At 41.3% G+C, this 26,113-nt stretch overlaps 1 protein-coding gene across 2 annotated transcripts in view; it reads right to left on the bottom strand.

Moving 5' to 3' along the window:
- Positions 1 to 24,164, bottom strand: part of LOC131721849 (paired amphipathic helix protein Sin3b-like) — a 33,204-nt gene extending 9,040 nt beyond the window's left edge. Inside the window, exons 1-12 of one of the 2 annotated variants that reach the window (XM_059014926.1) lie at positions 23,739 to 24,164; positions 16,770 to 16,876; positions 14,065 to 14,218; positions 11,642 to 11,992; positions 8,840 to 8,992; positions 7,650 to 7,763; positions 5,154 to 5,240; positions 4,905 to 5,023; positions 4,293 to 4,503; positions 2,929 to 3,045; positions 945 to 1,183; positions 285 to 468 (exon numbers count right to left, since the gene is read on the bottom strand). In XM_059014926.1, the coding sequence (XP_058870909.1) occupies positions 285 to 468; positions 945 to 1,183; positions 2,929 to 3,045; positions 4,293 to 4,503; positions 4,905 to 5,023; positions 5,154 to 5,240; positions 7,650 to 7,763; positions 8,840 to 8,992; positions 11,642 to 11,992; positions 14,065 to 14,218; positions 16,770 to 16,876; positions 23,739 to 23,840 (1,938 nt within the window). In that variant the 5' untranslated portion in view covers positions 23,841 to 24,164. Of the gene's footprint in view, positions 1 to 284; positions 469 to 944; positions 1,184 to 2,928; positions 3,046 to 4,292; positions 4,504 to 4,904; positions 5,024 to 5,153; positions 5,241 to 7,649; positions 7,764 to 8,517; positions 8,526 to 8,839; positions 8,993 to 11,641; positions 11,993 to 14,064; positions 14,219 to 16,769; positions 16,877 to 23,738 lie in introns of those variants that run through there. The other variant, XM_059014927.1, reaches the window with a different exon arrangement.
- Positions 24,165 to 26,113: the final 1,949 nt, after the last annotated feature.

Genomic DNA, 26,113 nt, shown 5'->3' with positions numbered 1-26,113 from the left:
AGACAGCATTAGAAGAGCATTTGAATTGAACTATTGCACACAGTGTCTAATTGAACTGTGACGCAGAGTTCATCCGGGGCTGTAGAACTGCATGGCTTTACACTTTCAGCAGTATAACTGCATGGTTGAGGGTAGGATTGCCTAGTTTGTGCTGTTGCTGCTCAATACATTCATTTATTTGTGCTCACATTGGCTGAAGGGACCTAAGCTGTGTGTAATTCTTATAGAACAGATGTTTCAACATACATGACATTTAAAAAGGTAAGTTCATCAGAAAGACCTACCTCGTCATACACGCTTTCAATTTCATTGAGTAAACTTTTTGAGCGGAGAGCCTTGATGTCGTTCTGTTTGAAATTGACTCCCTGGTGGTCTAGGGATTTGAGGTACGCTTTCTCGTACTGCTCACGCCAGATCTTATTAAAGCCCTGCTGAGCCTCTCGCCACTCCTCCTCTTTTGCTTTCAATCTGAAACACAAACACAAGAGACTCTGGTGTAACCAATCCATTCATATTCAAACTGTTTGTACTGAACACGCATACTTAAAAGCAACTTATCTTAAAAGAGTGACTTGGTCTTGTTATCTTAACTAATGTATTCTTCTTGTTTAGATTCACTTTTTATACAATGTTCTGCTTCCTGTCAATAACCAACAAGCTGCTTCCTGTTTTGATTGACATGCCTTCAGCCAGTAACGTGACCCGGAAGACACTGCTGGGGTGAAATGACCCAGGAAGTGCTGCACTAACAGGAAGGCAAGGCAAGTGAGGGACTAGTGTAGTACCAGATGTCTGTTTAAAATGAAAACATGTTTGTTATAACATAAAACCATATATCACATGGCAGGCCTATGCAAACTAACAGAAATGGTTATCTTATTCTGTTAGCTACAATTCCTTTCCCCATACCCCTGAAGGGAATGGTCTCCAGTGTGTGAATTCACCTCTTCAGTACCACAGGCACTGCGTTGGCTGGGTTCTTCTTCAGCCCCTCTATGATCTCCGAGGCCTTGTCCCCGTAGATCCGGTACACGGCTCTGCGGTGGATCCCCTCGGACGTCCCGCCCAGACACTCGTCCAAGCGGAACTTCTCCTGGTCCTCTGGGGACAGGCGGGACAGTTTCTTCTGAACACTTTCCAAAACACGGATCGTGGCTAGATTGGTCTCTAACACCACATCCAGCTGAGGGAGAAGAAACTGACTTTATCACTCTGCTAGCAAGAACATGCTTCTAAACTGGGACCTGCTTGCTAATTATACCAAACCGGTCTGTATTCACCAGGCATTATTGCGATTACAGGCCCTATTTTAACAAAAAAAATGAAATACATTTAGTAAGCTGTTCTAGACTGCTGGCTTCTTTAAATAACACTAGCACAGTTTGAAACAAGCTGTATTTTTCTTCATAAAAACACAGTTTGAAACACAGGTCTCTTCAAATTACTCAAGTTAAATGTCAATGAAAAAGAGCTCTGTGTGCGTCAGTGTTCGTTATGGTTCTTTAAACCTCACAGTTTTGCAGAATTGGTTTGATTTAGCAAGGATTTAGCAAGCAGACAAAGAGTGATAAAAAGGGTGTTAGTGACCAACATCCCTACCGGAGCTGTGAATTCAAAATCAGAGCCATCAGTACGACAGAAAAGCTGAAACGACGACGATGTATATCAACAGCATGTATAGAGAATATAGGAGAAAGGGCAATGAATAGTTTCATGAAAAATGAATAGTGGTTTTTAAGACCTAGATGTCATTAGATAAGCAAATGAGGTTTCATGGTAAAGTACATTAAAATGAATTGCATCACAATTTAACTACATTTTCCAGAAATTTGGAACATGTAAGTGTGCCACACCCCCCGGATATCCCAATCTCCATATCGACAGAGACTCCGTATACCCCTGTGACAGAAAGACAATGATTCTTGGTGGTAAATCTCCCTCCCGACCTGTGAGGGCGCTAAGTAACGGGAACAGAGTACCCTGGCCTGACACTTCATTCCTAGGGTTAAAAGGAAGTGGGTCATTTATAAAGGTGGTGGAGCTTCAGTGCATTAACTCATTGACCCGGAAGGGAAATGATGTGGCAGCCGCGGATTGGAGGAGTGGCTGCAATTGTTTACCAAGGGGTCACGAGTGACGGTATAAGTAGGGGTCGAAGCGATGTGATCTGTTCCTTCAGTTATGGTTACGGAACGACCCGGAAGGACCATTGTTATGAATTATATCGTGAGTGTTGTGTTTGTTTTGTCTTGTCTGAAAATACTGTTTGTTATTGTTTAGACAGCTTACACGATCCGGCGCTGTCACCAAAGGCCAGCACCAACCTGGACAACATCACTGCACTTTGTTTCATTTAGGACTGTATATTCACTATGAGCACTCGAGCTCTCACTGTGGACTTGTGTTTGTGTTACGTGTGGGTGAATAAGAACGGGACATGCTGCTGCAGTGTGGAGTAGTGGTTAGGGCTCTGGACTCTTGACCGGAGGGTTGTGGGTTCAATCCCCAGTGGGGGACACTGCTGTTGTACCCTTGAGCAAGGTACTTTACCTAGATTGCTCCAGTAAAAACCCAACTGTATAAATGGGTAATTGTATGTAAAAATAATTTGATATCTGTATAATGTGAAATAATGTATAATGTGATACCTTGTAACAATTGTAAGTCGCCCTGGATAAGGGCGTCTGCTAAGAAATGAATAATAATAATAATAATAATAATAATAATAATTGCCTGTTAACATTGTTTATTATTTACTGTTATGCCATTAGGCAATCGGATTACAAACCATTAAAACAACACTGCACCTGGATTATAATCGTCTGTCTGTTTAATGATCATCTGCACCTGCACGCTGTTAAACACTTTGCCACACCTCCCACAAGTCCCATCAATATTGCACAAAGTTACCCATGAAACGCGTGTTACCTCAAAGCGCTCATCTTCACAGCGGTGCAGCTGCTCCTCGTACGGGGTTTTCTTCGAGCTGACAAATGTTGAATCTTCAGACCAGGAGGGGAAAGAAACCCAGGTGTCGTTTAATACCTGTGCAAAGAGGATCATTAAGAGAGGAGTACGAGCACACGCACACACACACACATCACGTCTCAACACCTGTGCAAAGAGGATCATTAAGAGAGGAGTACGAGCACACGCACACACACACACATCACGTCTCAACACCTGTGCAAAGAGGATCATTAAGAGAGGAGTACGAGCACACGCACACACACACATCACGTCTCAACACCTGTGCAAAGAGGATCATTAAGAGAGGAGTACGAGCACACGCACACACACACATCACGTCTCAACACCTGTGCAAAGAGGATCATTAAGAGAGGAGTACGAGCACACGCACACACACACATCACGTCTCAACACCTGTGCAAAGAGGATCATTAAGAGAGGAGTACGAGCACACGCACACACACACATCATGTCTCAACACCTGTGCAAAGAGGATCATTAAGAGAGGAGTACGAGCACACGCACACACACACATCACGTCTCAACACCTGTGCAAAGAGGATCATTAAGAGAGGAGTACGAGCACACGCACACACACACACACACACACACACACACACACACACACACACACACACCACGTCTCAACATCTGTCTGACCAACACTGATCAGCAGACCCCTTGATTCTAGAACAAATAGCCTGTGTCAGTACCACAGCTGTAAACTCAAAATTAGAGCTATCACTATGATGACACAGTGTATGACCATGACGTATATATCATCAGTGTGACACAATAGTATAGAAAAAGAATTGGCAATGAAATGTTTAATCACAAATGTCATTCTATAGATGCAAAGACAGACAGGCATATCTCAGAATCTGATATTATCAATAACTAATGTTAATATTAAGTTCCATGACAATCGGACAGGCGGTTCACTGGATATATGGACATACAGCTATGTCCAAAAGTGTTTGTATCACCTTATATAATTAACTAATTGGGTTTCATAAAGTAGAATGAAACCTGCTGAATAATGTTACATTAACATATTGAATTACAAACCGCTTTGTAGTTTTCCATATACTTAACAAAAAACTGACAAATTGAAAATGTGGCATTTTGAAATCTATTTGATTACATGATGCTAAATAAAAGATCACAATTATGTTCATATAGTTTATTTTTTCTTAATTATGATTCTAGGTGATGCTAAACCTTTGGCCATATCTGTAGGTACATACGACTGCCTGCACTATCTCCCCTTCGTAGGGGATTTGAAAGAAAAGCTGCAGCTGTGCTGTGGGCTCCAGACCTACCTCTTTGCAGATTGCCGTCCTGCCTGTGCATTTTGGCTGCTGGTAGGTTTTTGGCAGAGCCCTGTAACTGGAGCCCAGTCTTTTACAGGAAGCATAATCAATGTCTCTGCCATTGCCCTCTGTGTAGCGATCGGCCAGGAGGGTCGGCGCATGTGAAAGCTCTTTATCACCCAGGAAAGACTTGAACTGAGCAAAGAGTTCAGGGAATTTACTGTTAACAAAAAGCAGAATGTATTAGATCCCCACTGAAGAGAGAATGCCTTCTTTCATTTCAGTATTAAAAAGACATTTTCAGTATCAGCAATGTCTCGAACGACCAGCATCGTTCAAAGCTAAAAAAACAACACTTTAATATTCAGTAGTTGTGATAATTGTGTGTAGGGAGTGATTTTGTACATTCATCAGCTTCGTGGTCATCTCACCCAAACTGCACAAGACGATACGTCTTACAATAATAAATGACACTGCACATGACAAATTAAATGGTATCATTAAATTAAGAAGATGAAGAAATGTAACTATGCAGAGTGCGCCACTTCTATGCAGGTGAGAATTTGATCCAGTGCCCCAGCCCTTCCATTCAGCAGTTTTCACTGCACACAAGCAACTCACCCCAGGAATGGAGTCACAAGCTGCAGGAGCTCAGCCCCGGACACCACCTCCTGGTTAAACAGGGCAATGCAGCGCAGAAAGTTCTCATACACTTCCTGGCTCTTAAATAACCTCCGCACCTTTAAAAAAAATAAAAGAAAAAAAAGAACATTCTGAGACTCTTGTAAAACGGTCTGTTTGACTGCTGTAGCATGTTTTACTAGCTGGAGTTACCCTTCATTGTTATTAACAGGACCTGCGATTAACTACCTTGTCAAAGAAAGTGAACTCCCGGAGAACTCCGTGTTTTCCAGCTGACGCACACGACTGCTCTTTTGTACACAGCTTCATTTTTTTCTGAAAGAGAGAAATATAAATGGTCATGAAATTTCTACTGTATTGTCCTGATGAGTTATATGCCGGCAATGAAATAATGCAACCCTCAATACCTGCTGCTCACAGTGTAACACTACACTACACTACACTACACTGCACTACAGTGCAGGTCTGCATCCGCCTCCACTACACTACAGTGCAGGTCTGCATCCGTCTCCACTACACTCCAGTGCAGGTCTGCATCCGTCTCCACTACACTCCAGTGCAGGTCTGTGATCGGCAACGTCATCACTCCAGTCTCCGCACCCTCCTGAGAGACACTAGGCTCTGTGATGATGTTTGAACAGCGCCAGTCAGCCTGCTGTGTGTAATGTACGCAGCGCACGAAGATTGTATGGATACATTTCCATTTCAGGGAAGCAGGGTTATGATAATAATCCAACGTTCCCTTTCAAGTACCAAATGTATCCATTACATAATGGGTAATTATACCCAAGCCGTCGCAAAGTGCATTACTTGCAGAACGACTTCAATCTGAGAGGGTCAGACGGGAAGGATGCCACAATATAGATTATTTATTATTTATTATTTTTAGTACAGATGCACCCTGGAACAACGCCCAAGAGGTAGACATGCCTCTTGTGGAGTGACCAGCGACCTTCACAGGAGGGAGGCAAGTTGGTTTGTTTATAGGCAATCTTGACTGTCTCTGCAATCCAACCGGACAGCCTCTGCTTAGACAGGGCTTGACTGTGGGCCTTAGCTCCATAGCAGATGAACAGCTGTTCAGACTGCTTCCAACTTTTTGTTCTGTCAACACAATACACGAATGCCCTAACAGGACAAAGCGCGTGGATCTTACGCTCCCTATCCGACTGGAAAGGAGGGGGACGGAAAGCCTCCAGTTCCACCCGATTCGTTGACGTGGAAGGTTGAAATATATTTGGGCAAGAAAGACGGGTTCGTGCAGAGTGTGACCTTGGTCCTGGCTCCACAAAAAACAGACAAGCTTTCACCATGGAAAAGGCCTGCATCTCGCTCACAAGCTTGGCAGAGGTGATGGCAAGCAAAAATGTCTTAAAAAGAGATGCTTCAGCTCAGCTGAATGCAGGAGCTCAAAGGGCAGGTTCATGAGTGCCTCCAGCACTACGTTCAGCCTCCACCGAGGAACCTTGTCCTTAAAGGGAGGGCGCAGCCTCTGTGGCTCTTTCAAAAATTGCCCCGCCAGGAAGTGAACTCCTGGGGAGCAAGTCAGTTTTAACATGGCAACCTGAAATACCTGCCAGACAGACTTTTTAAATGTAGAGGAGGATTTCTCCTCATCAAACAGGTCCTGCAAAATTTGCAGCAAAACTGTCATGGGACAGATCGTGGGGTCAAGCCCTTAGGCAAGCACCACGTTTGAAAAATGCCCCGCTTGTACCCATACTGGGAACGCATGGACGCTGCTCTGGCATTCTGCAGGGCATCAGTAACCCTGTTGGAAACCATTTGAGAAGATGAATCTCTCTGCAGCTTGCTCGAATCAAGCTGAAAAGAAAATGGTGCTGTTCAAACATCATCATGGAGCCTAGTCTCTTCCAGGAGGGGCGGAGGCTGGCGTGATGACGTTGACGGTCACTGCGTGACAGCTTTGGTAAGTCTCTGAATTTTCAGGTTAAAGATAACCCGATATGTAATGGATACATTTCGTACATGAAAGGGAAACACATCTACACTAAGGGCCTTGGCTCCCTGGAACAGTGCTTTCAGACACAATGCGCTCCTACCATTGAAGTGCTAATCTGGGGTTTGATTCTCTATTATGAATGCGCCTGCACGCCCTGCTGTCTACAAAAGCACTACAAATGCTTTCCCACTGGAATACAGGGTTTCCACAGAGCAGTGGGTACATGTCTTCTGTGCCAGAACTCTGCACCCTTTCTCAATTAGAGAGCAACAGCAAATCAATACCTTTACATGACTAATAATAAGACAATTCCAGTGGTCTCAAATATCACAAACAGATGCATCAAGGACGTTAACATCACTACTGTCTCTAAACAGCACCGTACTGAAGTTTTTATGAACACAGTCTTGGAGAGCTAGGCTACCTCTATAGAACCCCCCACCATTGTGGTAAACTGTCCAGTTTCATATAGTTTGTCAGCGCAGCAGAAACTGTAACCAGCTGACAAATATATTATAGAGTCTGCTGAATGTGCATCGATTCTGTGACTCAACAGCATATAGAAGGAGTTTCATTTTCTATGGTTGGGAATAAAGATGAGTATAGTATTGCCATGTAGCTCCCCCACCCCACCCAACGAACTAAATCCGAATGTGAAGCAGCACTGGCTGAAACACTTCACTACTTCTTATAACCTTATGATCACAATTCAGATCACTAGATCCTTTCAGTGGATAAAAGAAGGTTTTGACTGGAATTACCTTAACCTGAGGCATCAGCATTGGTCGAACTCTCTTTTTACTGTGTTTTGAAATGTCTTCTCCCTCTTCCATTTTCTTGAAGTGATCTTTTCCTGTCAATCCACTTCCGGTAAACTGAAAACAAACAATGTTAATGTAATTGCTGCAGCAACAAGACTGAACGGGAGTGCTGCTGTACTGAGCCATGTCCCTGGGAGACGGGACTGGATTTAGCTTATTATTTATTATTTATTATTTGTTTATTTAGCAGACGCCTTTATCCAAGGCGACTTACAGAGGCTAGGGTGTGTGAACTATGCATCAGCTGCAGAGTCACTTACAATTACGTCTCACCCGAAAGACGGAGCACAAGGAGGTTAAGTGACTTGCTCACAGTCACACAATGAGTCAGTGGCTGAGGTGGGATTTGAACCAGGGACCTCCTGGTTACAAGCCCTTTTCTTTAACCACTGGACCACACAGCTTAACTATGTGTGTGTGCTTACTATGAGACGATCCCCAAGTCCTATTGGAGAACAGGGTGTGGATCTCAGGTTAGAAATCAAGAGTGATCAGCCTGTGTTTTAAATCTGCTGCCTCTGAACCTGGTAGCTACGACATCGCGCAAGATTTCAACTTTCTGACGAGATCAAGGGGCCAGATAGTGGTAGTGGGTTTTCTTTTTGTTTTTTTTTTGTAAGAGAACACACTATTTTTTTTTGTCCAATTTTGTCCAATCACGTTCACTGCCACAATACCCTACAACAGCTCAGGAGAACTAAGGGTTAGTGGTGTCCTCCGATCCCCAAACCAATCGTCTCTTTACACCCAGGAGCTCCACAGCGGGGCTAACGCACATAGTTATAATCAGAGCAGGACAGACACGGACCAGGGATCGTTTAGACAGTTATAATCAGAGCAGGACAGACACGGACCAGGGATCGTTTAGACAGTTATAATCAGAATAGGACAGACACGTACCAGGGATCGTTTAGACAGTTATAATCAGAGCAGGACAGACACGGACCAGGGATCGTTTAGACAGTTATAATCAGAATAGGACAGACACGGACCGGGGATCGTTTAGACAGTTATAATCAGAATAGGACAGACACGTACCAGGGATCGTTTAGACAGTTATAATCAGAGCAGGACAGACACGGACCAGGGATCGTTTAGACAGTTATAATCAGAATAGGACAGACACGTACCAGGGATCGTTTAGCGTCAGGGAGGAACTGTCCGAACTCTGACAGCAAGTCCTCTTGTCCTTTAAAGAGACTGGCTACTTTAGAGAAAACCTCATCCTCTGTCATTCCACTGCCAGCTCTTCCCTTGGACTCCTTCACATCTAACTGTTCTTTCTGACAAAACCAAGAAAGACACAACAAAATGAAAAGTATTCATCATGTTAGTACAACAGGGGTAGAAATAACACTCCCACTGCATAGCTGTTTCAGAAATTCCAGATTGTGTTACTTGGTAGTTAATTGAGCTTATAGTAAAACCTGGAATGGATCAGACTGCTATGCAATAAACCGATAACTTAAATGGCTATTATTGCACAATGTACTGTATAAAAAGGAAGTCACACCATGCTGAGTAGTTCTGTTGCTTCAATACTCAGTTAGTTTCTACAAACTGCGTTTACTTTAAGCTTGTCTGATGACTCTGAAGTGCTAGACTGAACATGTGCCCTTCCTCTGTAGAGTAGGTGGGATGGAGTTGAAATTCATTCTCCACACAAGCATGGAGCGACAGAACCCAGCACCACTCAGAATGCTGCTATCACCGGAACACAGGAAAGCGTACTGAACTGCTGAGAGCTGGGGGCACACATTATGTATTATCTACCTACCTACCAATACGTCTCAAAACATTTTATCATTTATTTCTCCAAATGTTGCTAAAATCCAATCTAAACCTGTAATTGATAATTATTAGCACACAAATAAGGCAGGTTTCCTGTATATGAAAAGGTCTGGTTTTAACAAGTACAGTATTTATAAATAACCCTGCCATGTACAATTCTGTATAAACACTACAGCTGATCTATATATTTTTGATATTTAATGCTAAACATTTAACACTTTGGAAACTATTCAAATCAGCATTGAAGGGAATGGAGAATGTAGCCCTTAGTGTTACAGTGAAATGAAATAATTGTAACCAACTGCATTGATCTGCGATGGACGCCAGTAACTTGCTTATTAACACATAATGGCTACAGAACCCCCTTCAGTACTTGCAAGCAGCACATGACATTACCTCTGCTGTGTCCCAATCACACATGACATTACCTCTGCTGTGTCCCTATCGCACATGACATTACCTCTGCTGTGTCCCTATCGCACATGACATTACCTCTGCTGTGTCCCTATCACACATGACATTACCTCTGCTGTGTCCCTATCACACATGACATTACCTTTGCTGTGTCCCTATCGCACATGACATTACCTCTGCTGTGTCCCTATCGCACATGACATTACCTCTGCTGTGTCCCTATCGCACATGACATTACCTCTGCTGTGTCCCTATCGCACATGACATTACCTCTGCTGTGTCCATATCACACATGACATTACCTCTGCTGTGTCCCTATCGCACATGACATTACCTCTGCTGTGTCCCTATCGCACATGACATTACCTCTGCTGTGTCCCTATCACACATGACATTACCTCTGCTGTGTCCCTATCACACATGACATTACCTCTGCTGTGTCCCTATCACACATGACATTACCTCTGCTGTGTCCCTATCGCACATGACATTACCTCTGCTGTGTCCATATCACACATGACATTACCTCTGCTGTGTCCCTATCGCACATGACATTACCTCTGCTGTGTCCCTATCGCACATGACATTACCTCTGCTGTGTCCCTATCACACATGACATTACCTCTGCTGTGTCCCTATCGCACATGACATTACCTCTGCTGTGTCCCTATCACACATGACATTACCTCTGCTGTGTCCTTATCGCAGTTTTTTTAAACAGTAGACTCTGTTGAAATTTTTAATCACACTTCATGGGTCATAATTAGGGCTTCTGATTTTCGGTTTTAACCGATAAAAAAACGGTATAACACCCCCCCCGATACAAAAAAAAAAAAAAAAATCGGTGTATATCCAAAATAAACACTGGAAATGGTTTTATGACTTCCTAAAATCCAAACGAACCACATTTTATTTATTTTTTTCCTTTTTTTTCATTCCTTGCCTTTGTTATTTATTTATTTCTTAGCAGACTTTGCCGTTTCTTCACAGTAAACAGCGGCCATCGACACGTTTTCATAAAGTAATAACATGAGGTTTACTTGTGCCTTTTTGTAGCTGAACAAGCAAACAAACAAACACTTCAAATAAAACAAACGTGGAAATGGTGTTCTAAAATGAAGGGGGAAAAAAGTCACTTATAGTTCTCGTTTATTGCATTCCACATTACAGTTGCAACAAAAAAAAAATTACATACAATCTATATAAAAATCACTGCACAACATTTTCAGGAAGTTGGTAATTGTTTAAGCGAGGCATTTCAGAATGACATGCTTCACTTTTGTCTGTCCCATTTCATTCTTGGGATTTTCAGTGTTTAAAGTTAAATTTCAGTTTTCGTTTGCTTGTTCAGCTACAAAAAGGCACAAGTAAACCTCATGTTATTACTTTATGAAAACGTGTCGATGGCCGCTGTTTACTGTGAAGAAACGGCAATGGCAAGGAATGAAAAAAGGAAAAAATAAATAAAATGCTGTGTCAACTTTATGTACTATTTATTTCAGGGAATAAACAAAACAACGTTTAACCTGAACTGTTATTTGGCATCCTTTGTTTTGATTCACTGGGTAAAGTAAGTGCTACTCAACTTATTCTTTATTCCTGGGATATTTTCCTATTTTAACATGTTACATATCGGAAGGTCTTGCAAAGGTAACGTAATGTGTTTCTTGTGAACACTTCAGTCCGGGGTACACAGTGGAAGGGATAATAAATGCAAACACTTGTACCTGGTAGGTGTGGAGTATCTCCAGAAAGGACCTGTATATTTCAGGGTGGTCAAGAAAGCGGTTCTTGATTTTATTGACGTAGCTGATGGCGCTGTCAAACTCGATGGGGCTGGGGTCCGGCGTGGGGGATGTGGTGCTGGGCTGGGGGAGAGGCAGTGTTGGGGGTGGAGGCTGGCTCTCCTTCTCCTTGCTGAGCAGAGGGGAGGTGAGCTTCCGCTGATATTCTGTAGGGCTGCACACAGAGTTGGTGCCCTCGCCGTGGCTGCAGGCGGTCTCATTGATTGTGGAAGCTGCAGCAGACAGAACAGGGGCAGCAGCAGCAGCGGCATTCTTTACAGGACTAGGAGACACCTGGAATTAAAAGTGAAATCATTTTCTGGAGAGTCAGTGGGTTTTTTTTACCCCAGGGGCTCCACAGTGGATGTGAGCTACTGGCTACTAGCACAGTGAAGTGAAACAGTCCCTGTGGTTATACCTCACTAACCCAGCACCAGAGCCAGTGCTCCCATAAGAACAGAAGAAAGTTTACAAACGAGAGGAGGCCATTCAGCCCATCTTGCTCGTTTGGTTGTTAGTAGCTTATTGATCCCAGAATCAGCTTCTTGAAGGATCCCAGGGTGTCAGCTTCAACAACATTACTGGGGAGTTGGTTCCAGACCCTCACAATTCTCTGTGTAAAAAAGTGCCTCCTATTTTCTGTTCTGAATGCCCCTTTATCTAATCTCCATTTGTGACCCCTGGTCCTTGTTTCTTTTTTCAGGTCAAAAAAGTTCCCTGGGTCGACATTGTCTATACCTTTTAGAATTTTGAATGCTTGAATCAGATCGCCGCGTAGTCTTCTTTGTTCAAGACTGAATAGATTCAATTCTTTTAGCCTGTCTGCATACAACATGCCTTTTAAACCCAGGATAATTCTGGTTGCTCTTCTTTTGCACTCTTTCTAGAGCAGCAATATCCTTTTTGTAACGAGGTGACCAGAACTAGGTGAGGTCTTACTAATGCACTGTAAAGTTTTAACATTACTTCCCTTGATTTAAATTCAACACTTCTCACAATATATCCGAGCATCTTGTTGGCCTTTTTTATAGCTTCCCCACATTGTCTAGATGAAGACATTTCTGAGTCAACATAAACTCCTAGGTCTTTTTCATATTTCCTTTCTTCAATTTCAGTATTTCCCATATGATATTTATAATGCACATTTTTATTGCCTGCATGCAATACTTTACACTTTTCTCTATTAAATGTCATTTGCCATGTGACTGCCCAGTTCTGAATGCTGTCTAGATCATTTTGAATGACCTTTGCTGCTGCAACAGTGTTTGCCACTCCTCCTATTTTTGTGTTGTCTGCAAATTTAACAAGTTTGCTAACTATACCAGAATCTAAATCATTATTGTACATTAGGAATAGCAGAGGACCTAATACTGATCCCCGTGGTACACCGCTGGTTACTTTGCTCCATTTTGAGGTTTCTCCTCTAATCAGTACTTTCTGTTTTCTACATGTTAACCCCTCCCTAATCCATGTGCATGCATTTCCTTGAATCCCTACTGCATTCAGTTTGAGAATTAATCTTTTATGCGGGACTTTGTCAAAAGCTTTCTGGAAATCTAAATAAACCATGTTGTATGCTTTGCAATTATCCCTGTTGAATCCCGAGCAAAGACGTCTGACTTCGCACAGCCAGGACCCTAAACTCTCCCGACTATGACCCCCTGCACACCACACGGCCATGCCTTTACCAGGGGAGACCCTCGGGAGCCCCTGCGCTCCACTGACTGTACGACTCCCCCTGCACACCACGCGGCCGTGCATTTACCAGGGGAGACCCTCGGGAGCCCCTGCACTCCCCTGACTGTACGACTCTCCCTGCACACCATGCGGCCGTGCCTTTACCAGGGGAGACCCTCGGGGACCCCTGCGCTCCCCTGACTGTACGACTCTCCCTGCACACCACGCGGCCATGCCTTTACCAGGGGAGACCCTCGGGGACCCCTGCGCTCCCCTGACTGTACGACTCTCCCTGCACACCATGCGGTCGTGCCTTTACCAGGGGAGACCCTTAGTAATTCCAGTAAATCTTATATAATATGTTTTACCATCACTTCATAGATCTCACGATTTCCATTGTAAGAAGCACATTATGGTAACCGTGTATTTGAAAAAGCCATTAATAAACTTAATTTACTGATCCAGGAATGGAAATAAGAAACCTACTGCGATGCATAGCAGTTTCACCCATTCCAGGTTTTAATACCAGCCAGATTAGCCACACTGTTGAGGCAACAAGCTCAAGAAATGGATCAAACAGCTGAGCAATTGCAGCCTTATTTCCATCCCTGAAGAAATCTTTTAGATATATCAGGGATACAAGTATCCAAGCACTTTATATTGGTTTTCTCAAGAAGTCTTCCACCCACCTGGGCTGACAGAGGAGACTGCAGAGAGACGACTCCGTTCTTGGGGATTTCAATCCTATATCCGGGAGGGAGGAAGGCATTGAATCCCAGCACAAGGTCAGGATGCCCGTGGAATAGCTGAGAAACTCTGCTGATCACACCAGGTGTGTCGATGCTTAAAAACAAACAAACACATGAATTAAGAGATGTTGTATTGGCCACGGTTAATGAACCATCTGCCAATCGCAGTGACAAATGTGCTGAACTGTTTAAACTCTCAATAGTGCTGAATTTAGAAATACTAAGAGACACAAAGTGTACATAAAACCCTGCAAAGTTTACCAGAGAAACATTACCTTTGTTGTACCTGTATTGTCCGTATCGCAGCATTGTATTTTGTAACATACTGCCGATTTCTAATCACACATCATGGGTCGTAAATCAACTGGGTAATACATTTCTCAGCGTTCATCAGGAGAATGAAACATCTCTTCCAAGGATCGCAGTGTATCCAGATCATGCTCCCTCCTGCAACAACCCTGGTTTTCAGTTCCAACAACATGACACTCATTTCAATCACCAGCATTGTTGCAGGAGGGAGTGTGAACTGGAGACACTGTTGGGTTTAGACGTAACAGTCTTTCTCCTGGTGATTGTTCCTGAGCAAAAGTATAAAAACAAACAAAAAAAAGAATAAATAAAAATCTTTACTTTATTTATCTAATGTGTTTCTTGTAAACACTGCAGGGGGTTGAGAACAGTGAAAAAACAGCTCACAATGGGGACCTGGCCAAGAAGGCTCAAACTGCAGCAAAGACAAGAAATAATTAACATCCATCATAAAAAAAAAAAAAACACCAGGCTTCACTTAGTACTTCAGGAAATCTATTTTACGTAATAATTAATCTTCTGTTTTCCATCTAATTAACCATTAATCTGTCCCCCTGCTACACTATGCCCCTAGTGGATGTAAAAAATACAAATGTAGTATTTCATTTATCCACTGGGGGCAGAGTGTTGCAGTGGGTCAGGTTAAACCTTTGCAGTCCATTTATTAAGTGCGCGTCAGGCACGTCAGGTCCAATTTATTTTCACACGTGCAGTTAATTTTAGACGCGCTGTTTAAAAGTATTTTTTTTTTCAGTCAAACGGGTTTAAATGACCCTGCATATCAACAAAGCACTCACTAGGCATCTCCAGCCCCGCCCCACCCTTTCGTTCGCTATCGCTTTCACATATGCTAAGAAATAAATAATAATAATAATAATAATAATAATAATAATAATAATAATAATAATAATAATAATAGTCGTACATACCGATCGATCATCTCCTGATCACACGTTTTATCACCAAACTCCTCAATAATGCAATCCAAGTCATTATTTTATTACTATAACATCTCAAAAAAGCTCTGCAAATGTCTGTGATAGTCTCTGTGCGCTGATACAGTAACAGCCAGCTTGTTTCCTTACGACCTCCCATATGGGATGCCAGGGGCAAGTATGACTATTCATGAGATATGCCTTTTTTTTTTTTTTTAATCGGCTTGTCTCGGCTCCTGTCGCTCCCACTCAGTCATTGAATGGTTTTCTCTGCTTTTTCCGGAGAAAAAATGACTAGAAACCTGTTTTTTGCGTTTTTTTGATGATGTCGGACAGGGTCCGACAATGGACCGGATAGGGTTAATGGTTACACTCTGGTGTACCCACTGTACTTGTAGATTAGACATGTTTCTGAGAGCTCCACTATGCTTATAGATTAGACATGTTTCTGAGAGCTCAACTGTACTTGTAGATTAGACATGTTTCCGAGTGCTCTATTGCAGCTACAAGGGTGCTTAAGAGTTTAAAATCACCATGATGTGATGGCTGGCATAGAAAACAAAGTGAATCTAAATAAGAATAATAATAATACACTAGTTAAGATTGTGGTTTTATTTCACTTGCATACAAACTGGTATAAATATTTTGTGTCTATTAGCAATTTATAACAAAACTATATTCATGTTCTGATAAAACCCTTTCTGAGGCAGAGTGTTACACACAAGCCTGGAGAGCCAGCCCCTGGCCCCAACACTGCCTCCTATTCAAATGATTGCAGCCAACTGAAGAATGTCCTAAACCTGTTCTACACTCCCATTCTCATTTCAAAATATGTGGCACTACATTAGGTTAAAGAAATGTGTCAGATTCCATGCCTTATTCTCAGTCTATTGCACTTGCACTTGCTGGGTCACTTCACCAGTCAATAAGGGAGCAGTTGGTTGGTTAATGACAGGCTAGAAGCTATTAAAGGGGTATTTTATCATCTTTTACTATTTCTCAATTGTTTTGTATATTATTATTTTTTATCTATGAAGCGCTTTGAGGCGATTTATCATGAAAGGCACTATATAAGAAAAAGATTGATTGATAGATTGATTGATTATTAAAGTGGTCAATTTCACACTCCAGATGACCAAGGAAGTGCAGCAAAATCTGAAAGCATGGCTTGCAAACAGATATTTATTTAACCTAGTGCAGTACTAGATATTGCATTCTACAACGAAAATGCACGTGCTTCTTTCAAAACTGCACATTTCTATAAATGGAATTATACAACAGGCACGATGTATGGAATGAATGTGTTAGCTAATGCGTTAGCTACAATCACTACGTTTTAACTATGTTTCACTAAATATAACAGAAGAACACCTCAAAGACAATGGACTGCTGAATACATACCTCTGTGACTTGAACTCTTTCATTATGTCAAGAAACTTATTGTATATCCCAGGATCATTTCCAAATCGGATTTTAACCTGGTCCAGATAGGACAAGGCATCTTCCACCTGAATAACAGAATACATGAATTATAAAGCAATACAGAAACAGAAGAGCTGTGGCAGCACTCGAACATTGCTTGAAATGTCTTACGAGCTAAAAAAACAATGATCACATTGCCCACTGCTGAAGCAAAGCCAGAAAAAATAAATAAAAAAGATGAATAATTTTAAGAGGAGTGTTACAGAAGACCCTGCAGTGTTTTCCAGAGCAACATCACAGTACCTGCTGTGTCCCGTGTTGTTCGTATCACAGGGTTATATTTTTAAACACACTGCAGAATCTTGACATTTTTAATCACACATCATAAATGAACTGTGCAATCCATTTCTCAACATTCACACGAGAGCGATCGCGAGGAGAAAAAATAAAATGTCCAAAAAACGTCTCCCTCCTTTCAGAGTGCCAGCACTGCAGGAGGGAGCAGGAACTGGATACACTGCAAAAAAACATTTCTCCTGCCAGACGTTCCTGAGTAAATGTAATTCCCTAGTTTATTTACCTATGAATGCATGAATAAAAATAAAAAATAAAAACATCAAATCCAATAAAAGAACTACCAAAAAACTGCCTCCATACGTCGTTTTCTTATATGTGTAATTGAGGTTGTATCTTTGTAAATGCATATTTATTTATTTATTTATATTTATATATTTTTTTCCTCAGATTGAGGGTGGGAAATTTGGGCTGCGTGTTAATTTCATAGGAATACGGTATATGGGCTGATATCATCAAGCCGTTGTTAAATCCGGTCTAATTTAGATACCTGGGGTCCTTGTGGGGGGTATTGGGAGGGAGGGGGATAGCTACCCGGGAGGTGGGGTTAAAGAAAATGGGAATTTCACTTGTACTGGGAATTTCTGTACTGTTCTTGTTTTGTGATTTCCTCAATAAAAACATTTGATCACAAAACAAAGGAATACGGTCTATGTAGGGCTTGATTTTCATTTTGAACCCACCCCAACTACTGAGTGGCAGCAAACGCCTCCATTTCTACTGGAGGATTGTAAGACGCGTGCAAGATTTAGAACAAGGTTACAACGGAATACGGAGCACTGTTCTTGCTCACGAGACAAAGATACATTACAGTTCAATACACACTCATGGAATTTAAAGCAGAATTGAAAACTGTGGCCAAATGTAAAAAAATGTACATAAATCTCAAATAGTTCAACAATAAGCACAGAAAAATGAAATTAATAAAAACCAAAAAACTGAAGCCCTAGGTATATTATATTAGTAGCATGTGCACATTTTCAGTTGCATTAGAAAGCTTCATGACGTCTACACTCCTGATAAACCATGACAAACGGTATTTCTGTCAAGAGCGGACAAGGTTAGTTATCCTTCCGCCACTGAACACCGAAGACAGAAATACCGTATCTCAGGTTTGTTCATGACATTGTTTATCCCATGAAGGCTTCCCTCAATAAGAACATTGTGTGTGTGTGTGTGTGTGTGTGTGTGTGTGTGTGTGTGTGTGTGTGTGTGTGTGTGTGCGCACGTTTTAAACACGTGCCGCTGCACTAGTTGGTTTGCGAAGGCCTATTTTAAAATAAACAGTATTTTTTTTATTGTAATGTGGCTTATGACATCACTGCACTGATTAAGATATCAGTAACAACACTGTAGCTCCCCGAACTCATTTGAAGGTTCTGTACGCTAATCTATTAATGTTTACAAGGCAGTACAGAGTACGCAGCACGGAGCTCCCCCCGTCTGACAGGTGGGCTGGGTGTAGAGAAGAGCATTCTTCAGACCCGCGCTTTTGTCAAGTCTATACGAAATTGCTCTATTAAAAGTATCCTCATGCAAGTAGACAATTAGATCAAAGTTCAATTTTTACTTTTAAGTTTACATCTTAAAATATGTGTACTTTGAGTGTCGGTGCTTTGAACACAGTGCTGGTTGTAACGGACACACAGTCTGCTGAGCAATAGAATGTATCTGAAAAAGAAGATCTGGTCACTAACTTTCCATGAGATTACAAACAAAGAGCTCACGGCAATACAGCCACACGAGAGAGTGGCATAACATGAATTACATTATACTATGTAATATGCACATGCATGTTTTCAGCAGTTGAATTGAATGAGCTTTAGTGAAGAGACTACATATTATTTTTGCCAAAGTGCATTGATTACTTTCTGTTAATACAGAAATTGTCACTCATTTCTGAAAATCTGAAAGATATACATTGATTGTCTTAAACATTTTTAGATTATGGAACGGGTTGAGTTTGATTTTTAAAAAAAAGAAAACGTTTTGATCTAAAATGTAGAGCTAATGATTTTCAAAATGAAATGTTTTTACCCCAAATCCTTTTTTTATTGCCTATTTAACCAATTTCTATTGGTAGTTAAAACAAAGGTGAATTATTAACATATTGTGTGTGTATTAAAAAAAAAAAACCTACAGTTCATAAAAATATTCAATTTCAGAGATTCAATTTTATTGACAGTTCACAAACTGCCATCAACAACACAAGATTATGACAGTTAAGTTTATTGTTACTTCAACAGAATTTACCATAAAATTGCAGTGCAGAGATAAACATTGACTATTCTAACATGCACTGCTTGTGGGGAAATGACTACGTTCGTATTCACTGATATAACAGAATTTATAAATGACTGTCAAAAAAATACAGAAGAAAACCAACAAATGAATGAGGTCTAATAAAACAACACACTGTACTGTACAGCAGCGTGCCTCCCCTTTAAACACATTGTACTGTACAGGAGCGTGCCTCCCTTCAAACACATTGTACTGTATAGAAGAGTGTGTCTCCTTTAAACACATTGTACTGTACAGGAGCGTGCCTCCCCTTTGAACACATTGTACTGTACAGGAGCGTGCCTCCCCTTTAAACACATTGTACTGTACAGGAGCGTGCCTCCCTTTAAACACATTGTACTGTATAGAAGAGTGTGTCTCCTTCAAACACATTGTACTGTACAGGAGCGTGCCTCCCCTTTAAACACATTGTACTGTACAGGAGCGTGCCTCCCTTTAAACACATTGTACTGTAGAGAAGAGTGTGTCTCCTTTAAACACATTGTACTGTATAGAAGAGTGTGTCTCCTTTAAACACATTGTACTGTATAGAAGAGTGTGTCTCCTTTAAACACACACTGTACTGTACAGCAGCGTGCCTCCCCTTTAAACACATTGTACTGTGCCTCCCCTTTCTCTAATAGGTGAAGGGGTACAGGGTCCATTTTACTCCAGGAGATTTCTTTTACTGTAATATAGTTCAAATTTTGCTTTCCAGCTAATTTTTAAATTAAAGAATATTTAAACCTTAATATTTTAGAATACTGGAGCATGACATTTGCCTTTGCAATATAAGAATGCCACTCCATTCTCCACTGAATGGAAAGGTAAATAAAGCAGCAAGATATTGGTTGAGTGCTTTACTTTATCAATCAAAAGTTCTGAACTTGAAACTGGAGTTTGACCGTCGTGCTTGTAATATAAATGGCTGTGGTATTTAAATGTGGCACTGGATTCTTTGATGCACGTTATTTGTTTACCATTGAAAAGGAGCAAGTCTGTTTATATTGAATGTTTAAAACTCCACCGGCCGGTTTCACAAACCCAGAGTAGCATTAATCTCACTTTCCGTAAGGGTTTTGAGGATGAGTGCTCGTCTGGTGAAACCAGCCGCAGCTGTATTAGAACACTACATGTCATGTGACTACTTTACAGCAGTGACTGAGACAGAATACAAGACATGAGGGAATGTACAATGCTCTTTCAATGCTGAATTCCAAGCAGACTCACTTTGGCAACAGTGGCACGGACAGCAGGCACATTCAGACTGTTAGTCATGTTTAAACTTATTGGGAATGTCTGGAACCAATAAGAAAACCCATCTTAAGAAGCCCTCCATCGTTGTTGTATAAATCACTGCAGTACGTATTATATATATATATATAACACTGCATGTGTACACCATTTAATTATACCTAAAGTGACCATCTGGCTCTGTGTTCAGCGGGACAGTTTGGGACAGTTCAGGCTTTTCAACTCACAACCCAATGCATTCTGGTAAGCGTAGCCCTGCTTCACTTAAAGGTAAGAATGGTACCTGAGACAGGTAAAACGTACCAGAATGCATTGGGTTGCCAGGTAAAACGTACCAGAATGCATTGGGTTGCCAGGTAAAACGTACCAGAATGCATTGGGTTGCGAGTTGAAAAGCCTGAACCGTCTCAAACTGTCCCACTGAACACAGAGCCATATGGTCACCTTAATTATACCTGTATATGAAAAAGAAATACTGAATATGAAATAAACTGGCCTTCACTATAAGGGGATCTTACTGAAAGAAAATAATCTAGTTCTTTTAAAAATGTTCCCAGAGGGGGCTCCGCGTGGAGTGCAGGATGCGCCCCACAGCCTGGAGGTCGTCGGTTTGAGTCCAGGCTATTCCTGAGCTCTGAGGTGTGGCTGCATGGCAGGCCTGCAGAGTGAAAAGCAGCGGACGGCTGACGGCACACGTTTCAGAGGACGAGTGTGTCCGTCTTCGGCTCTCCCGAGTCAAGTTTTTTTAGAACCAGTGTCATGTAATAATAATATCCAATTCTCCGTGAAAATCACAATTTCTGAAAGAATACTATTTTTAGCATTTATAAATGCACTGATTAAAGGTTCACTTCACCAGCAGATAACTTGTTATATGAAATCCAGTTAAACTTGCTTACCCTAAATTATGAAACATGGCATAGAGGGTTTTAAAAAAGCTTTAATTGCAGGACACAGACAAGCGCTATATTTAGCTCTTGTTAACAGGGTGACAGACTTTAGTAAAAAAATACCCTGAATACCTATTTTTTGCCAAATTACCCTTTGTATTTTTTCATTATGAAAGTTTGTTTTTAAATTGGATATGTTTATACCATTTTTACAATGGAAAAGTGACCCATTTTATTTTTGTAACAATTAGTGTGTGAATCACCCAGAAAACATTGATTTTTATTTGTCTGAATTAACATTTCATCAACATAATGGGCTCTCTATTTCTTTTTTGTTGTTTTATGTACGAGTATGAAATCGCCTTGGTGCTCTTGGGTTGGATTTATGTTTTGCCCCTAGAACTGCCTTGGTGCCCTCGAATCTTCACGCCCAATGAAGGCAACACTGCCTTGCCCCTCATGACCTTCTCGTCATGCCCTGTACTAGGTCACCTGGTCGGCTAGTCCATGCATTAGAACTCTGTGTAACAAAATGCTTCTGTCCTACACTCTTATGCCCTCTGGTTCTACTCTCTGCGCTGACTCTGAAGGAGTGACTTGGGTTACCTTTATCTAGAACATGTCCTATTGGATAAACTTCAATTAAGTCCATTCGTTCACCACTTGTTTGAAAGCTGAAGAGATATAATTATTTTAACTATGACAGTTTGAACAATGACATTTCGGGCAAAAAACAAAACCAAAAAATTAGCAATTTGATAGTTTATATGCCCGTCATTGAAAAAGGATACAAAATTACGACATTGCTTTAATTTCAGCACTGCGAATAAAAAAAAAAAAGTGAGATTTGTAGATGTACACTACGAAGGAGGACTGGTAGCAAATTCAGCTAGTGCCATCGTCCCTCGCGTTTTCAATGGACAATGCACTTCTTAAACTAAACATTTCAAAACTAGTAGTGAACAGCTCAGAATGTTCATTTATTTAAGGGTCTAGCATCTTTTGTAAGGCAAACATGATGTCCTTTTTAAATAGCTTTGTCAATACCCTCAAAAAGCCAGTTATGAATCACATACCGTAATAAGAACAACATTATTATGTCAACCAAACCGTAACCATTCAACATACTCCAATGAACTGTTCAGAATACCTGTGAGGAGGCGTGCATGTGTTTATACAGGTGTAAAATCTCTATGCTTAGTGTTAAAACGTGGTGTAGTGTGCAGTAAATGTGTTGTCGGGGTGGAGGGAGGGAAGGGGGGGCGGTACAGTATGACATGGTGTGTAATACCTCCTGTACAAAACAACGGAGTTCATTCAAGACAAACACCAATTATAAGGGTTTCATGTTTTTTGTTAGAATTACGTGAATACGGTATCCCGTGAAGACCACCGCCTACCTCCATATGAACAGGGCATTTCTGTTAGCGGTTATGAAGCCTGGTCCTATAAATAGCTGAAAATATGACAATCTGCATTCAGGTCACAGCTTGTCGTGGTCCCACAGATAAGACAGTCGCGGCTTCATTACGCTACTGTGGTACTACTAGCCTGACAGTATAAGCCGGTTACAACTCGTAACTTTTCTTCTGACGGGTACACAATGTTAATGTTCTGCAGTCACAAGCAGGGTACTCGACCGAAGAGAAACGGATACAGTTTCAATTTCGGTAAAGAACATTCTCCTATAGAATACCAATAAATAAAATAATACTCGCACACCATTTAAACAAGAATGCAATTTCATATAGCTTGTAAACAAACGGTGTAAGAAAAAAAATAACAGTATGCGACTGCACTGTCTGTGTACACTATTCACTGCGCAAGAAATACAGAGAGAGAGACAGCAGCCTTTGTGCAGACTCCGAGGAAGTGAAACACACTCGGTCTGCACGCAGAACCGCGCAGGACCTTCATACTGCATATCTCTGTGCCACGTTATTACGGGGCTTGTGTGAATTGAATTACATTACACAAATCTGCACACGACTTGACTAGTTTTGTCCACAGCGTATTCTTTGTCTACAAATCAAACTGTGGTAATACTTGCACTAGTAGTAGTACGACTACACAATTCGAGTGGGTGTCGTTGCGCTTCACGGCTGGGTATTATTGGGCATGCTATATACGACAGTAATAGTCTTACACATTAAACGGAGCTCTTTCTTACCTTTAGTTTTTGAAAGTGTTGTTGCTGCACTTGTTTTTGTACCGCGTAGGCCTGCTCTTGGAGTTGGCTTATTTGCTGTAGATGAGCTTGAATTTTCGCCATTGTCCCTAAATCATACGAAATCTTGGACTCGGATCAGCCACGACACTTAACTTAAAAAGCTATATTTAATAAACATCTCTATATACATGACTTCCGTTAAAAACTTTAAGACAATGAAGGCGCGGGCGTGCGTTTGAGCGCTAAAATTAGTTAATGAAAATTATGTCTGTCTCTTTAAATTCAGCGGCTGCTGTGTAGTGCTGGGCACCAAACAGCTTCCCGTTCGAAAAGACGAGTGCGCAAGCGCACAGCGTTACATTCCTCTACTGTCCCCGTACTGCGCATGTCTGTCACACTGAAGTTCCCCACGGAACTGCATGTCCTTAAGTCTTTTGTCTTATTGTCTGCAAAATGATACAGGAAAGACAGGACAGTAAGCTTGTCGGCAGAGATGTCCATGCATTCCATTTAGTGCGGTGTGTCTTCAATAACATGCAGGCTGAAAACACAAACCAGGATCCTATTCAGTTAAATGTAGTGTTTGTTTAAGGGGCCCGAAAAAGGGGAGGTCATTATATGCTCGATGGGTACACAAAAAACTAGCGGGCTGACAAGGGCATGACACTATGAATAATAATGTAGAACGAAACACGCATTGCTGAGATTTATTGGTTATTATAATAAACATCTAATGAAAAAAGTGTGTTATTTACAATGATTTCTTACTAAACTAATTAATTTTGCCCAAAGAGCAAACTCCCAAACGTTTCGGTATGTTTAACACGCCTTTGTCAAGGGAAAGTGTCTTTGAAAACAAACAGTGGCGGTATTTATAGGATTTTGATGCCATGGTAACCACAGATTTATTTCTCTTAAATCTAATGTCATTCACTATAGTGTAACAATCTACTGTTTCATTCTATTTAAACCTGATCATGGTATCTAGTCTTTTCATCCATTTATTTCCTTTTATTCTTGATCATGTTTAAACAAAGTGTCTATGAATTCAGTCTACCTTAAATCCACCGGAATGTTAGGCTAGCTATCATTTGCTGATTTATGAAACTGTACAAGAGATTCTTCTCCATGTGTCTATATTCCAAATATGTCATCCACATATCTGATGTATTCGAATGGTTTCTTGTCTAGTTTACACAATAACATTTCCCCCCATTTGCCCATAAACATGTTGAGCCTATTGCTGTGCCATCATTCTTTTTGTAAATATAGAATGGTAATCTTATATAGTCAAAATCGTGACACATTTTTACAGTTGAAATTGCTATCTGTTTGTATACAAATGTAGCTACTATTTGCTTAATTTATATTAATTTAATTTTTTGCAGAGAAGCCTTGACAGTCTTCATCATGGAGATGGAGGGAGGTCTTTTCTGTTTCTTATACTGTAGTTATAAAAGTTTTCCACACTAGCACTGTAATGTTGCAGTTTTCTCTTGGTTATACCATGCATTTACCATGGTTTGCCATGGTTTACCATACCTCTATGGCTTTACAGTATTAAATGTGCTTTCGCTATGCTTTATTACACTTTGTTATACTTTTATTATGAGAAACGTTTATAAGGGGAGACCTCAGATGATACGTTAACTTGGTTTTACCAGAAAACTGAAAATGTTTTTGTTGCCTTTTCAATTTCAATTTCTAGCTTTGTACAGGCATTTCATAATTAAACAAATAACCAGGCATATTAATAAACTACACATGTGTCTTCTAATGGATTTACTATCTATCCATCCTCAACATCAAGTACATTTTATTGTCCTCCTTTTATGATGCAATCATTCTGCACGGTTCTTACTGCAATACTGTGTTTTTGTATTTGTTGAGAAGTCTGTGTTGCTTTCCCCTGAGCTCAGGGAGTGCTCTTCAGTGGCAGCTGTGTTGCTTTGCCCTGAGCTCAGAGAGTGCTCTTCAGTGGCAGCTGTGTTGCTTTCCCCTGAGCTCAGAGAGTGCTCTTCAGTGGCAGCTGTGTTGCTTTCCCCTGAGCTCAGAGAGTGCTCTTCAGTGGCAGCTGTGTTGCTTTCCCCTGAGCTCAGAGAGTGCTCTTCAGTGGCAGCTGTGTTGCTTTGCCCTGAGCTCAGAGAGTGCTCTTCAGTGGCAGCTGTGTTGCTTTCCCCTGAGCTCAGGGAGTGCTCTTCAGTGGCAGCTGTGTTGCTTTGCCCTGAGCTCAGAGAGTGCTCTTCAGTGGCAGCTGTGTTGCTTTGCCCTGAGCTCAGGGAGTGCTCTTCAGTGGCAGCTGTGTTGCTTTCCCCTGAGCTCAGAGAGTGCTCTTCAGTGGCAGCTGTGTTGCTTTCCCCTGAGCTCAGAGAGTG

The sequence above is a fragment of the Acipenser ruthenus genome, chromosome 49 (assembly GCF_902713425.1).
Source record: "Acipenser ruthenus chromosome 49, fAciRut3.2 maternal haplotype, whole genome shotgun sequence".
NCBI classification, from domain to species: domain Eukaryota; kingdom Metazoa; phylum Chordata; class Actinopteri; order Acipenseriformes; family Acipenseridae; genus Acipenser; species Acipenser ruthenus.
The sequence above is the reverse complement of the archived record's forward strand: the minus strand, read 5'-3'. Positions and strand labels throughout refer to the sequence as shown.